This window comes from Montipora foliosa, chromosome 10 (assembly GCF_036669935.1).
Source record: "Montipora foliosa isolate CH-2021 chromosome 10, ASM3666993v2, whole genome shotgun sequence".
Classification (NCBI taxonomy): Eukaryota; Metazoa; Cnidaria; class Anthozoa; order Scleractinia; family Acroporidae; genus Montipora; species Montipora foliosa.
Window position 1 is genome coordinate 30,686,234 of NC_090878.1, and position 12,808 is coordinate 30,699,041.

Below are 12,808 nucleotides of genomic sequence, written 5' to 3' on the forward strand. Positions count from 1 at the left end.
TGCGTTAACTGCCTTCCTGTAGGTTTATGCATTCTCTGTGTAAAAATGATAACATTCCTATGTGGGGAAAGCCCCGTTGCCGCATAACAAAGGAAATTGCTATCCACCTTACACGGATAATTACTTAAACATCTATAGTTGCATTTACACTTCATGACACAAGTACATCAGGACGTATGTTATGTAGAAGGTAAGTAGACAGAAAAGGTGATATGTAATGACGTCTCTCAAACTCAGGGGGTGAGGGGATCTCACTTTTTTTATTTCTGGATATGTCTGTTTCTTTGTATACTTGGGGAAAAAAATTGTTGCATTTAATTTTATTTGTCCGAGTTCTTTTCTTAAAGGACATTAGTTCATTGCAAAGCTCCAGTGTTTCTTACAGCGGCTCCCGTCTTTATTAGGTTCATGAAATCAAGAAACGCTTGAAATCAACCGAAGTTCCTGCCCTGGAAGACATAACCGTGACAACAATTGATAGTTTTCAGGTGAGTGAACTGTGGAAACAAAAAAGGACAATTGAGGATTAGTGTGGCACGTTGTAATGATAAATCTCTCCGCCTTTAGAAGACATATATAGGCTTTCCCTGCGGAAATTCTCTTAAGTACTCTTTACAAGTTATTAAAACTAGGAATCATTTAATCACAGGGAATGATATGTTCAGATGGCGTCTCCATAGCTCTCTCTGTCTACTCTGATTTTACGAACTACTTTCCAATACAGTTATTTAGACTGATAAGCAAGTATTTCCTAGTGAACGAAGGCATTTGAAGAGATATTGAAAGCTTACTCTTTCTGCTCTACACGTTTTAAGCTCTCTTTGGAGCGCTTCATTTTTGCGGGAATGCTTGCCACACAGGTTTTAAGACTAAGTCCTGTGATGAGTCGGGATGATCAGTCACCTTTGCTTTCTGACTGAATGGTCGACTCTTGGAAAAGAATGCCAGTAAATTAAAGCTGGTCAAACGTTTCGGGATCTTTGCTGTAATCGAAAAGTGAGAAACATATTTGCATAAACGTGAAATTCGAGGTTAATTTGCAGAGAATCCGGTGGACACCACATGGCTTCCCTTTCCTTCTTTATAACGGACACCAGTAATGCTCCTTTTGTGTCAATGAAAATGCTTTTTTGTTGCTACTGCATACTTCGCCAACAGCTGATTGGTTGTTTTCAGATTATTTTTAATCAGTATGATAGCGACACTGATTTTGCTGAGGCACATTTAAGGCGGGACTATTCGTTTCAATATCGGCGGCCGTAAGCAAGAACGAGGAAGATCGTTACGACGATTATGATATATGAATCAGGCATGAAGCTACTTTCTTCGCCGTGGAAATTATAAAGGAAGATAGAACAAAACAATAGTATTCAAGGAGACCAGACAATATGAGATTTGGTCATTTCACGTGGAAGAAATGAAGAGAATGTTATCGAACTGTGAAGGACTTTGTAACGGAAGAGCAGAGCCATTATTTTATTTACTAAATTATCTTGCTTCAATGGTGTTCATCAATGTCTCTGGAGTTAAATTACGTTTAGAGTCTCATGTTGGCTGACATTTTTAAAGTTTTCGTCCGATACATGGTGGTCAACATTAATGTTTCAACTAGCCATGCATCTTTGTAGCATCGCCACCCTACACATATTGACCGTCAAAACGTTTAACCGGGGGTGAGTTGTTTCGCTTTGTTTTCTTGTTTACAGGGACAAGAAAACGATATTATCCTCATTTCGTTGGTTCGCTCTAATCCCGAGAGACGAATTGGCTACTTGTCATCAATGAATCGCTTGTGTGTGGCTATATCTCGGGCGCGTTGTGGTTTGTATCTTTTCGGAAACCACTCACAGTTTGCGGCAGCCTCCAGGAAGGGCTGGAAGGTAAGCTGTGTATCCTGCAGCAGCAAGGAAATAACAGATCTAACACAAGTATTTGATGGTTAATTTGGCTTGATTCGCGCGTAAGACGCAAACATGGGTGCAAGTGACAAACGTTGTCAGTAATGTTTTGATCAAGCCATATACATCCCGAGGCCCGAGGATGTTAAGGTTAAAATCCTTGTTTGAGGGTAAGCAATGTTTACAACACCAATTCAGTGTGAAAAACGATGTTCCCTTGTTTTGCGTGGATATCACCCGGTCAGCCATGTTAAGGTGTAGGTATTTCCTGATATGCGTTACTGTTATAATAATTTCGTAAGCTAATGGCGAGTTCCTAGTGAAACAGGGTAGTTTCCAGTACGTTGTGGAAGCTAACGGCTAGTTTGGCAGTTCATTCGTCTTGAAACTGTGATTTTGTCCAATTGGGTGGGGTGGGGCACTCATGCCCAATCAAACATCAACATTTCCTTTGGATGCAAAATTGAACTTACCGTTTGGCCTTTTGCCCAAACTTTCACATAGATGATTTGTTGTTGTCTATTTTCTTGCTTTTTTTCGAGACAGTCTTCTCACAGATACAAGGCGCGATCCTGGTGACACGATTTGCCAAACTATCACAAGACTAAATATTTTGCCAAAGAAATTTTATACTTGAGGCACCAAATCGTGGGGGACTGCGCCGTCTCCCCAAATATGTGTGTGTGTGGGAGGTGGACATGGGCTGTCTTCTTCCCCTCTCTGCTCCATCGTCGTATAGAATGGATTTGAGGAATGGCATGTGACTTCACTTGCGGAATCGCCTAATTATGTGACCTTCGGATGTGACTGAAAAAAAACTAGATTGTGAACGAGTTCAAGTTTCCACTTTCAAACCTGTCGTGTCCGGAGAATTCTTAGCGCTCTTTTTTTGCTTTTTGGGTCAAGAAATGCTTTAAGAAGGAGAAGTGGTAAATAACATAGATTATGTAGATACTGATGAAATACTGGGATTTTCTTTTTTACTAAAATGTTATATCTGCACCTTGCGCAGTTAGTAATATTTTTATCTTTCAAGTGTGAGGATATAGGTGTCGTCATGGTAACTAACACGATTAACCAATGAAAAGTTAGCTTCCTCTCATTGTAAGTTACATGAACTTTTGTGCTGTAGTATAATTGTTCCAGACTTTTTGGCTCAATTTGACATTATCATGATTTGTTTGTCATAACTTTCATATCTTGTTTCGAAAATGAATAAAACAACTTGTTTTTGATCTGGACATTTCATCAGTATCTCTGTAATAAACTTAACACTATATGGCCGCTTGAGGAAACAACTTTTATTTTCTCGTGCTCGTAGCGAGGACAAGTGAGAAATAAAATCCTTATCCCCGCGCGTGGTCATCATTGTAATATCCTCCGATAGAGTGGCTTTTTCACTCACATGACCAGCAGCCATATTGGATAACTGAATCAAAAGAAATTATTTTGCATGAAAATAGGAGGATTAGTTTGGTACACCATCATGGCCGCCATTTCTTTGTTTTGGAACACCAACATGGCTGCCGTGACGTCTTGTGAAAACGCTCTATTCCTCCATGCTCTTAATTGTAGCCAAATCTTTGTGTCGGTATTGTTAAACTGATCCATCCACACGTTCCTCGTGTACTGCTCTTTTTAGAGCGCGTCTTCATGTTTGTGGACAACTTTTACGATGTTTTTTTTTTTTAGGTTGTAAGTGATGCCATGCGAAAGAAGGGTTGTCTTGGCTCGTTCTTCCCATTTTCTTCAAGTGAGGAGCCAGTGAGTACAAGAATTTTCTAATGTTTCTACAGAAGTGAACGTAGTATATCTTATGGCCTGATTACATGGCGAGTTTCAGCCCGAGCTGAAATTGTTCTGAAAGAAATCCTCTTGAAATGAAAGTGGTGATTACATGGAGAAGATTTCAGCCCGGGCAAACTGGGCTGAAAAATCCATGTAATCGCTATCATTTTTTCAGCCTAGGCTGAAAAAGGAACGTGAGCATGCGCTTTGATCGTGTGTTCTCATCTCAGGAAAATTGCGTTTTGCGTGCGGGTTGAAATTGAGCATGTAATCGCTGCAAAATGTCAGCCCGCGCGGCCGGGCTGAAATTTCGCTCCGCCCACCGGGCTGAAATTTTGTTGCGATTGTATGCTCAATTTCAGCCCGGGCGCAAAACGTTAAAAAACGTAACTTGAGATCAAAAGTTCAATATATTTAGTTGTTCAGATTAAATGCTGGTTACGCAACCAAACAAAAACAAGCTGTAACAATTTTAATAAGTTTCTAGCCTGACAACGTGCAACGGAGACGGGTTTGGACATGTATTTTTCGTTCGATTTTTGTATAGATACTCGCAGGCGTAAATGACTTAATGCAGTAGTAAATGCGTTCGTAATATGTATATCGTAATATGTAAGGTAGCTTTCGTAAAATTCTCAGTATGATTCAGTTAAGTTAAAAATAAACTTCGAAGGATCTGGCTTTGCTTAGTCCACTCAGGTTGTTCCATCCGCATTACGCACTACGCTTATAAATAGTTATTCGTTTTTAGTTTAGGTACGGTACCGTTTTAGAGTTTTTTTCCACGTTCCCCTTTCTGTATTCAAGGAGACAATTGTTTGATATTTCACTCTAGTTTTGTTAATCAATCGATCCTCAAGTTCGGTGTTACATTACAGACAGTAGATTTTATTGTTTTAAGTGACATTATTGAAGGGGCCGCTACTTTCGAGGGGATCGTTACTTTTGGAGAGCCGTGACTTTCCGGATTTAACAGAAGCGTAAAAAATGAACGTTACTTTCGGGGAGGCGTTACTTCTACGGTACTACGCGCGCTGTGATTGGCTAAATTAGCGTTTATTACATCTCTCAGATAGTACGCGCGCTGTGATTGGCTAAATTAGCGGGCCTTATTTTACCGTACGGTCCATTGTATGGCCGGCGAAATTTGAAATTTCATAAACATTCTCTTGCAAGTTTTTTTTTTAATGTCGTTTATGTTACATAAACTGGTAAACCAGTTTGAATCATGCTAGCAACTATTTCAAAAAGCTAAGAAGATGGATTAGTTTTTCCGATTTTGACATGGCAATCTTTGTGGCAATTGAACCTTCCGCCTGTCTTCAACTAGTTTCCTTCCCGCGTGCCTGATTACCTACTGGAAAAATCTCGGTCTTTAAATTTTACAGTACGGACCTCGGACTCGCTTAGTAAGAGTTATCTATTAAATGGAGTGAGAGCTAGCGGAAAACGCGAGTAAGTAATGTTTAAAAAACGAGCAGCAGGGTTCTATCGGGGTTTAAAAGCACGAGGCGTAGACGAGTGTTTTTAGACCCGATAAAACACGTGCTGCGAGTTTTTTTTAACGGCTTCAAAAACATTCCACAAAGAGCGTTTCCCTCTGGACTCAAAACAATGGTTCAAATAGACCTTTTCGGCTTGTACATTTTGTTTTCCCAATACAGATCATGTGATAATACTCAGGAGGTTTGGTCTTTTGTTTTGTTCATTAAAATGAGGGCATGCAAACATGAATATGCCTGCATGCACTCTTTTTAATGAACAAAACAAAGGACCAAGCCTCCTGAGTATTATCACATGACCTGTATTGGGAAAACAAAATGTACAAGCCGAAAAGGTCTATTGTGAGAGGTGATACAAGAAAAACAAGCTATGCCTTATTAGTATTCTTTAAATAAAGAATACTAACGAGGAGTGTTTTATCAGGATATAAAGCTCATACACGTGACGTTTTATCGGTGTTTTGATGGCCTGTTAGGCTCATGAATTATTAATGAGTTTTTGAAACGAGCTGAAAAGACACAACTTAGGCACAACGACAAAGGTTTGCATACCTCTTTCGTTGTATTAATACAGAATGCCCCAAGACAATTGGAGAGCCAGCCGTTCCAACCAGAGGCGAGTTCCCCACCAAAAGACACAGAGCCCGGTGAGTTACGTCGAGTGGTATAATGAAAATTTGATTTTGGGTTTTGTTAATGACGACGATTGTGCTCGAAAAGAACTGCAATGACGATGACAACGATATGAAAGTGATGCTGATACTAAAGACGATGATTGAGATGATGATGATGGTGAAGGTGGTGGTGGTAGTAGTGGTGTCGTGATGATGATGATAATATTGCTCATGCGAATGATGGTGATGCTGCTGCTGCTGATGCTGATAATGCTAATGCTACTGGTGATGATATTGGTGATGATATTGGTGATGGTGAAGATGATAATAATGACCTTGATGATAGTGATCGTGATGCTAATGTTGCTGGTGATGATATTGGTGATGATATTGGTGATGGTGATGATGATCATGATCATGATGACGACGATTATAATGATCACTATTATAATTTTTCGTTTACATTTTCTTTTCAGGAACCATAAACATTAGTGTAAGAGCGAATCAAGCTTATTTCAACATTGGAGGAGGTGGATCAGTAAATACTATCAACGCAAATTCAGGTTGGTTTTTACAAAATTCCACACAGGTATTCTTGGGTTTCACTCATGTGATCAACAGCCATGTTTTTCAACGAAAACAAAAGAAGACATTAGCATAATAATAGCTTTCAATTCCCGGAGGATTGGATCGGGACACCAACATGGCGACCGTGACGTCATGTGAAATCCAAGAATACTTCAATTCGCGGACTAAGGACAGAGGCTGGCAAATAGCAGGGGCTTCAAACCTGGAAAAAAAAAGCTGTGATACCCAACAAAAATAAACTTGCCTGAAAGTGAGATATTGCAAACGTGTGAGTTGCATTTCAAACAACGCAGTGGGATCCACCCCTTGACACATTGCGACGTGAACACACAATACCGCAAATCTTTTGCTCTATTGGACAAGTATGAGAATCATATCGCTGAAATTTTCTCCTTGTATGTTTCGTCTTTCAGTTCCTCAAATTAGTTCCTCGCGTCCTTCACGGCTTGAAGTACCGTCTCCTTCATCTGGGAAGACACCTGTTCAGGACCCAATGACCCCCACAGTAGGGTATCGATCGCAAGGCCCTGGCGGCTTACCGACTCAAGAGGCCGGGTCAGACAATCAAGAGATGGCAGCAACGACTAAGGACGCACGAGATCCCATTCAGGAGGATGGAAAACCAGGGATTACGCAATTACATGTAAAAGCAGAATCACCGACCAAAGAGGCCAGAGAGCCTATCCAAGTCAGCTTGTCCAAAGATGAGGCTGGGCAAGATCGCATTTCCAAGGCCACTACCGATCAAGAAACTGAGTCCCCTACCTTAGAGGCCAGATTATCCACCGAGGATACACAGCCACACATTCAGGAAGACGACGCGATAAGGAAAGCCACACAAGAGAGCGAAGAAACTAAAGTTGAAGGAGATGAGTTAAAGGTTGATCCTGATGGGAGAACCAGGCATGTTTTCCATAAAGGCGACCTTGAAGACCTCTCCAGGGTCAAGAAGAGAGTCGAAGAAGAAGCTATACGGGAAGGAGAGCAGCCTTTTTTGGAGCAAGAGAGTCAGGAGACCGTCAAAGGAGAGGAAGGACTCACTGATGGTAAACCGCTGCAAGAAAGTGCAACCCCTGGAATCAAGGATGAAAGTTCCAAAGAAGAGGCCATACCTACTCAGGAAACTATGGCGGCTGGTAAAGCTCCGTTTGAAGAGACGGGACAGGAAGGCGAAGGAAAAGCTGTACAGGAGAGAGAGAGGCCAGACGAACCTCGAGAAATACTTGGAGAGGTACCACCACAAGCTGAGGGTGGCGAAGCTCAAGGTGTTTCTGAAATAAAAGGAAATGAGAGCCTTAAACCCGAGGAGGAATATTCCAAAGAAGAGGCCCATCCAATGCAGGAATCAATGGCTGCTGGTAAAGGGCCGTTTGAGGAGACTGGGCTTGTAGTGGGCCTCAAGGCGCATCCCACTCAAGACAAAGAATAAGCTCAAGAACTGCGCGACTTTCTTACATGAAGGATGCCACAACATGAAAGATAGTCTTTGTGGTTCTTAGAACTAGATTTGAATAAGCTAGAGTATTGTAGAAGTAGTTATACTTGTTGGCAGTCTGAATTTCGTTTCATTTTCGAGTCTACCAATAACGCGATTTCTTCTCCTTTTTGCTCTCTCAAATTGTTCTGTGAATAATATTATTGCGAATCCTTTTTTTTTCAAAAATGACTATTGTAGATAGCTTGGTATTAGCCACTATGAAAAATACCATTTTACTCTTTGTTTGACCCTCCAAAGTTTTGCAAAAGCATTGTTTTTGTTTTCTCTTGGGACTTACAATGGTCCCAAGTGGAAGCAATGCTTATGCTAAATTGTGGAGGGACAAACGGAGAGTATTATGGTATTTTTGATATTGGCTAATTTAAAGCCAAAAATTAGTAAATAACTTACGAAATAATGAAATGCCATCGCAAAAAATCAGCTTTGTTTGCAACATTAAGCCTTAGAACGTGTGGGGGCCTCGACATTGTTTTAGACAATGCTTGGCCAAGGCCTCCCAGGTGATCTGGTGACGTAATTTGGAGGACTGGGAAGAAAAATTTTAACGCCGAATCCCACAACCGCGCGCGGCCTTAGGTGTTGTTTCCAAACTCCCTGCATTATTTCCATCGCCAAAACTCAACAGATCATTCCGTGTCTACCACATTTCCTGTTACTGAATGAACATTCAAGTAGACCCGACGAGATCTCACCTCGCCTCTGCCATGTTGAATTCGAAAATAGGGAGATTACGAAACGAGGACGGCGACGGCAACGAGGACTTTATTTTAAAATACGAGTTCGCGTTATTCATATCACTATGAAACTATTTCATGTCGTTTCGCGTTAAAAATGTGTAGTAACTGTCGAGGAATTAAACTGGTATGAGTGAGTTGGAAGGGTAGACAGAGAACTGAAAATTCATCATGATGTGATGACGTTCTCCAAAGAACCTTGAATTTGGTCATTTCACGTCGTCATTTTGGAGATGACGGCAAAGAAATGTACCAAAATGTAAAACGCACGTGCAGAGCATGCAGAGCCTTTGTTTTTGTTCATTAAGCCCATTGTTTTGTAGCGTCGTCTTGCCGTCGGCGTCGTCGTTTCGTAAGCTCCCTAATAAGGCCGCGCGCGGTTGTGGGATACGGCGTTAAAATTTTTCTCCCCAGGCCTCCGAATTACGTCACCAGATCACCTGGTTACGTTCTGTTTCTTTCAGGTATCGTTTAATTAAACAGATTAACAGAACAGAGCTAAAGCAAGGACGACGACGACGACAGATTCGAGGACATCTTTTAACCCATTCATTCCCAAGATCAAAACGTTCATTCTCCTAACTGGGTAGTCAAGAGAATTGGTATTATATTCAATATCACTCCTGTTAAGCGTATAATTAGCCTCATTCTCAATACCTGTCTGACTGACATTTCATTGAAAATGTGAGGAGAATTTACATGCTGAGCATTCCTGGGAGTCAAAGGGTTAAAAGTACAGCTTCCCCTTATTTTGATCATTTCGCGATTATTCCAAGTCGTTTGGCATCGAACGTCTGTACCAGTTTTCCAGGAATAAAATTGTTATGTAGGGTGTGGATGTTTGCAGAGGAAAAGAACAAATTTTTTCGTCAGGTGCTCATTTCGTATTGAAGTAAAGTAAAGTAAAGTAGACCTTATTTAACGTCGATAACTCGTAACAGTAACTTTTAATCACTGACAAACCTGAGGTCGACGGTGCGCTCATTTTACTCCCCCCACTCCATCAGTGCTCCGTTTTACGGGTATTTAAAGCTACTAGCTACACGGAAAGGAAAGGAGTCGAAACAAGGATGCGAGATCCGGGAATCGAACTCAGGACCTCTTGCACCAAGGCCGCGCACTAACCGACTGTGCCATCCTGTGCCATCCTTTTTACCACAGGAGTGGTAAAAAAATGTACCAAAAAGTAAAACTCTCGTGCAGGACTTGCTGAGCGTTTTTTTCTATTAAACCCATTGTTTTTTGACGTCTTCGATCGTGACGGAATCGTTTTTGCTTGAACATTTTGAAGAAACATCTCGGTGCTTCCCAGTGTGATCGAGGAAACTAATACTCTGGGGTCGACACAAAACTGCTTTTCACTGGCTAGGTTAAGTTAAAAGTATGATAATATTCGTCAAATGACAACTTGATAATGAAAACTCGGGTTCTTCTTTAGCGTAAGTTCCAGCGTAACTCGTCAAAGGGAAATTCCGCTCTAATAACTTTAAACCACGCGAAATAATGTTTACAATCATTTGTATTTTAGAACGTGTTTGTATCTGAAATAAATAATTTTTTTAATGACCTTCAGATTGGAGTACGAGGGGGGAGGGTCCCCAATAGGGTTCTTGAATACCGACCAAAAATTTTCCCCTCAACCCGAAATCCCGAACGTTTTTATCGGCCAATCCCGATCCCGGTCATGGCGTCAAAACATGATGTCCAAGCCTCGTCGTCAATATAATTACAACAACTGTTTTCCACCAACCTTCATGATCCAATTGACCGTAATAATTGGCAATAGACCTTTTCGGCTTGTGCATTTTGTTTTCCCAATACAGATCATGTGATAATACTCAGGAGGCTTGGTCCTTTGTTTTGTTCATTAAAAAGAGTGCATGAAGGCATATTCATGCTTGCATGCCCTCATTTTAATGAACAAAACAAAAGACCAAACCTCCTGAGTATTATCACATGATCTGTATTGGGAAAACAGAATGTACAAGCTGAAAAGGTCTATTCGCACTAAGAGTTTTGAAACCGAAATGATGCGTGATTGTCCATTAGTAGTAATTGAATCTGTTCACATGTTCCACTTTGTTTAAGGTGATTCCTCAGGAAAAAAAGTTGTCCAAGGATTTTCTTGAAACTTTCCCTGAATGTTCCCTCCTAATCCCTGTTTTGAAAACTACAATAAAAAAGATATGTCACCGTGCTTGCTTAAGGACGTTCGCGCCCAAAACGTTCCCACGTACAGATTTTTTTTTTAACTCACCATGCAGAAACGTAATGATCTACTTTGGCCAAAAAGGCAAAAAAAATGGGGGGTCACCGTGCTCCTTTTCGAGATTATAAGGTACACTTTTAGACGCTTGCGTTATTTTAAGACGAAATTCGCTTTGAGGAGGAGGCAGACATGAACTCGGAAATGGCCTATTCAACATAACTAATATAAATAAACAAACTTTTGCAGCTGATGTCTTTTCCTGAGGTGAAATAGACCTTGGAAAAACGATACATAATAGTCTAAGAAAGAAAAGTTCGGTCGCACGAGAGCATAAAAGGCGAGATATTTGTTACTTCTCTCGTACAGATTTTTTTTTGTTTTTTGTTAAAATCGACAAAATCAGGAAAAAAAGTGATATACGGAAAGAAAAATGGGGGTCACGGGGCGATCAAGAGAGTAAAATCGCTGAGAAATTCTCAAAGCGATTGTCTATTCGCACTGTTATGCCATTGCGTGACATTTCCGAGAAGACCTGGATCCACAGCTATCCCATAATGCCAAATGCTTTCACGTTCCATTCTTTTGGAAAATGTTTGCACGTTTAGCACCGTGTTTACCTTCGTGGTCTGCGATGCATCACGTGTGCGTGACATGCGCGAAAAAATGCGCAGTACCAATGAGCGCGAACGTCCTTACGTTGCCTCGCTCATGCCCAAAAAGAATTCTGGGTAATTCTGCCATTCCATGACAAGGGAAGACTCCCGATTCTCATTTCATAGATTTTTTTATAAGTGTCGGGCCATCCAGTCCTACCAGCAAAATACCGCATCGATTGAAGTTTTTAACTTTCAAAACTTGCCCAAATTGAATAGGTAGGTCGTGGAATTCGTCCACAGAAAGGCCAGAGAGACAACTTCACTCGTGAACCGTCATGTTTACAATAAAGCACGCGTCCCAGTCTGCATGAAACCATCTCTCACCTCTGGCTGGAAAAGAGCAGACACGCGCGCTTCTTACCTTACGAGTTTATGCCTGTAGAATCTGTTGAACTGAAACGTCATTTCCTTGTAACTGAACCAGCATCTTAATTTTCTTTTGGTAGGCTACGTATCGGAGAGACAGAACACTTAAGCATGCGCGGAAGGAATGTTCGAACAAATGAGAAAAACGCAGTACCTCCAGACCCGGCGCTGGAGCGTCGTACCAAACGAGTCATCCCGGGATTTCGGCCCGTGCGATCGCTTTTGGACGCAGTTGGCCCTTCGCTGCTTTCTGCTACCGACCTTGCCTCCCGGTACGGCATTGAGGGAGAGATATGTCGGCCCCTAAACCATATGTGACAAATCCCACGCCTACTCACAGCTCCAAACCGCCCTTGTCAATTTAACGTAAGAATTCGATGGCTTAAATATACAAGGGAAAACTCATTTTATCTGACATGTGGTAAGCACTGAAGGTCGCAAAATACAAAGTTTGCGCACGCGCCCTACTAAACTTAACAGACATACATGCATTTCATCTCGAATTTCAGAATAACTACAGGAGCTAATGTCTTCGAGACATTACGTTTGCAGCTAAAATACATAGCATATACAGATACATACTAAATACATAATATTTAAAGATATCTTCATTAAAAAGAAAAGCCGCTGTACAAAATGCGGCCCTGGATTCTCTTTTAAAACCAGTGAACTCATAGGTACGGATAAAATCAGGTAGCGCATTCCTCAACTTAGCTGTTACGTAAGAAAAAGAAAGCTAAGACCATAGCTGGTTGTTCTAGGTTTATTGAGGGACAGAATGGAATTTTCGCGAAGATCATGTATAAGAAGAGGACGGGAGAGAAAACGTATTTTTCATATAAGCTGAAAAACCCTTTTTGTTTTTCAAAATATTAAAAAAACCATACTTTTATAAAGTAGTATGAGGAAATTTTGAATGCGCTTATTGCATAGAGATGAAGAGTTTGACTTTAGT

General features: G+C 41.0%; 1 protein-coding gene across 1 annotated transcript in view; it reads left to right on the forward strand.

Annotated features, from left to right (window-relative positions):
- The window catches only part of LOC137974319 (NFX1-type zinc finger-containing protein 1-like), a 55,704-nt gene extending 47,848 nt beyond the window's left edge, over window positions 1-7,856 (forward strand). The window contains exons 21-26 of the mRNA XM_068821208.1: window positions 405-488; window positions 1,707-1,880; window positions 3,591-3,662; window positions 5,763-5,835; window positions 6,279-6,365; window positions 6,804-7,856. Of these exons, the coding sequence (XP_068677309.1) occupies window positions 405-488; window positions 1,707-1,880; window positions 3,591-3,662; window positions 5,763-5,835; window positions 6,279-6,365; window positions 6,804-7,819 (1,506 nt within the window). The 3' untranslated portion in view covers window positions 7,820-7,856. The remainder of the gene's footprint in view (window positions 1-404; window positions 489-1,706; window positions 1,881-3,590; window positions 3,663-5,762; window positions 5,836-6,278; window positions 6,366-6,803) is intronic.
- Window positions 7,857-12,808: the final 4,952 nt, after the last annotated feature.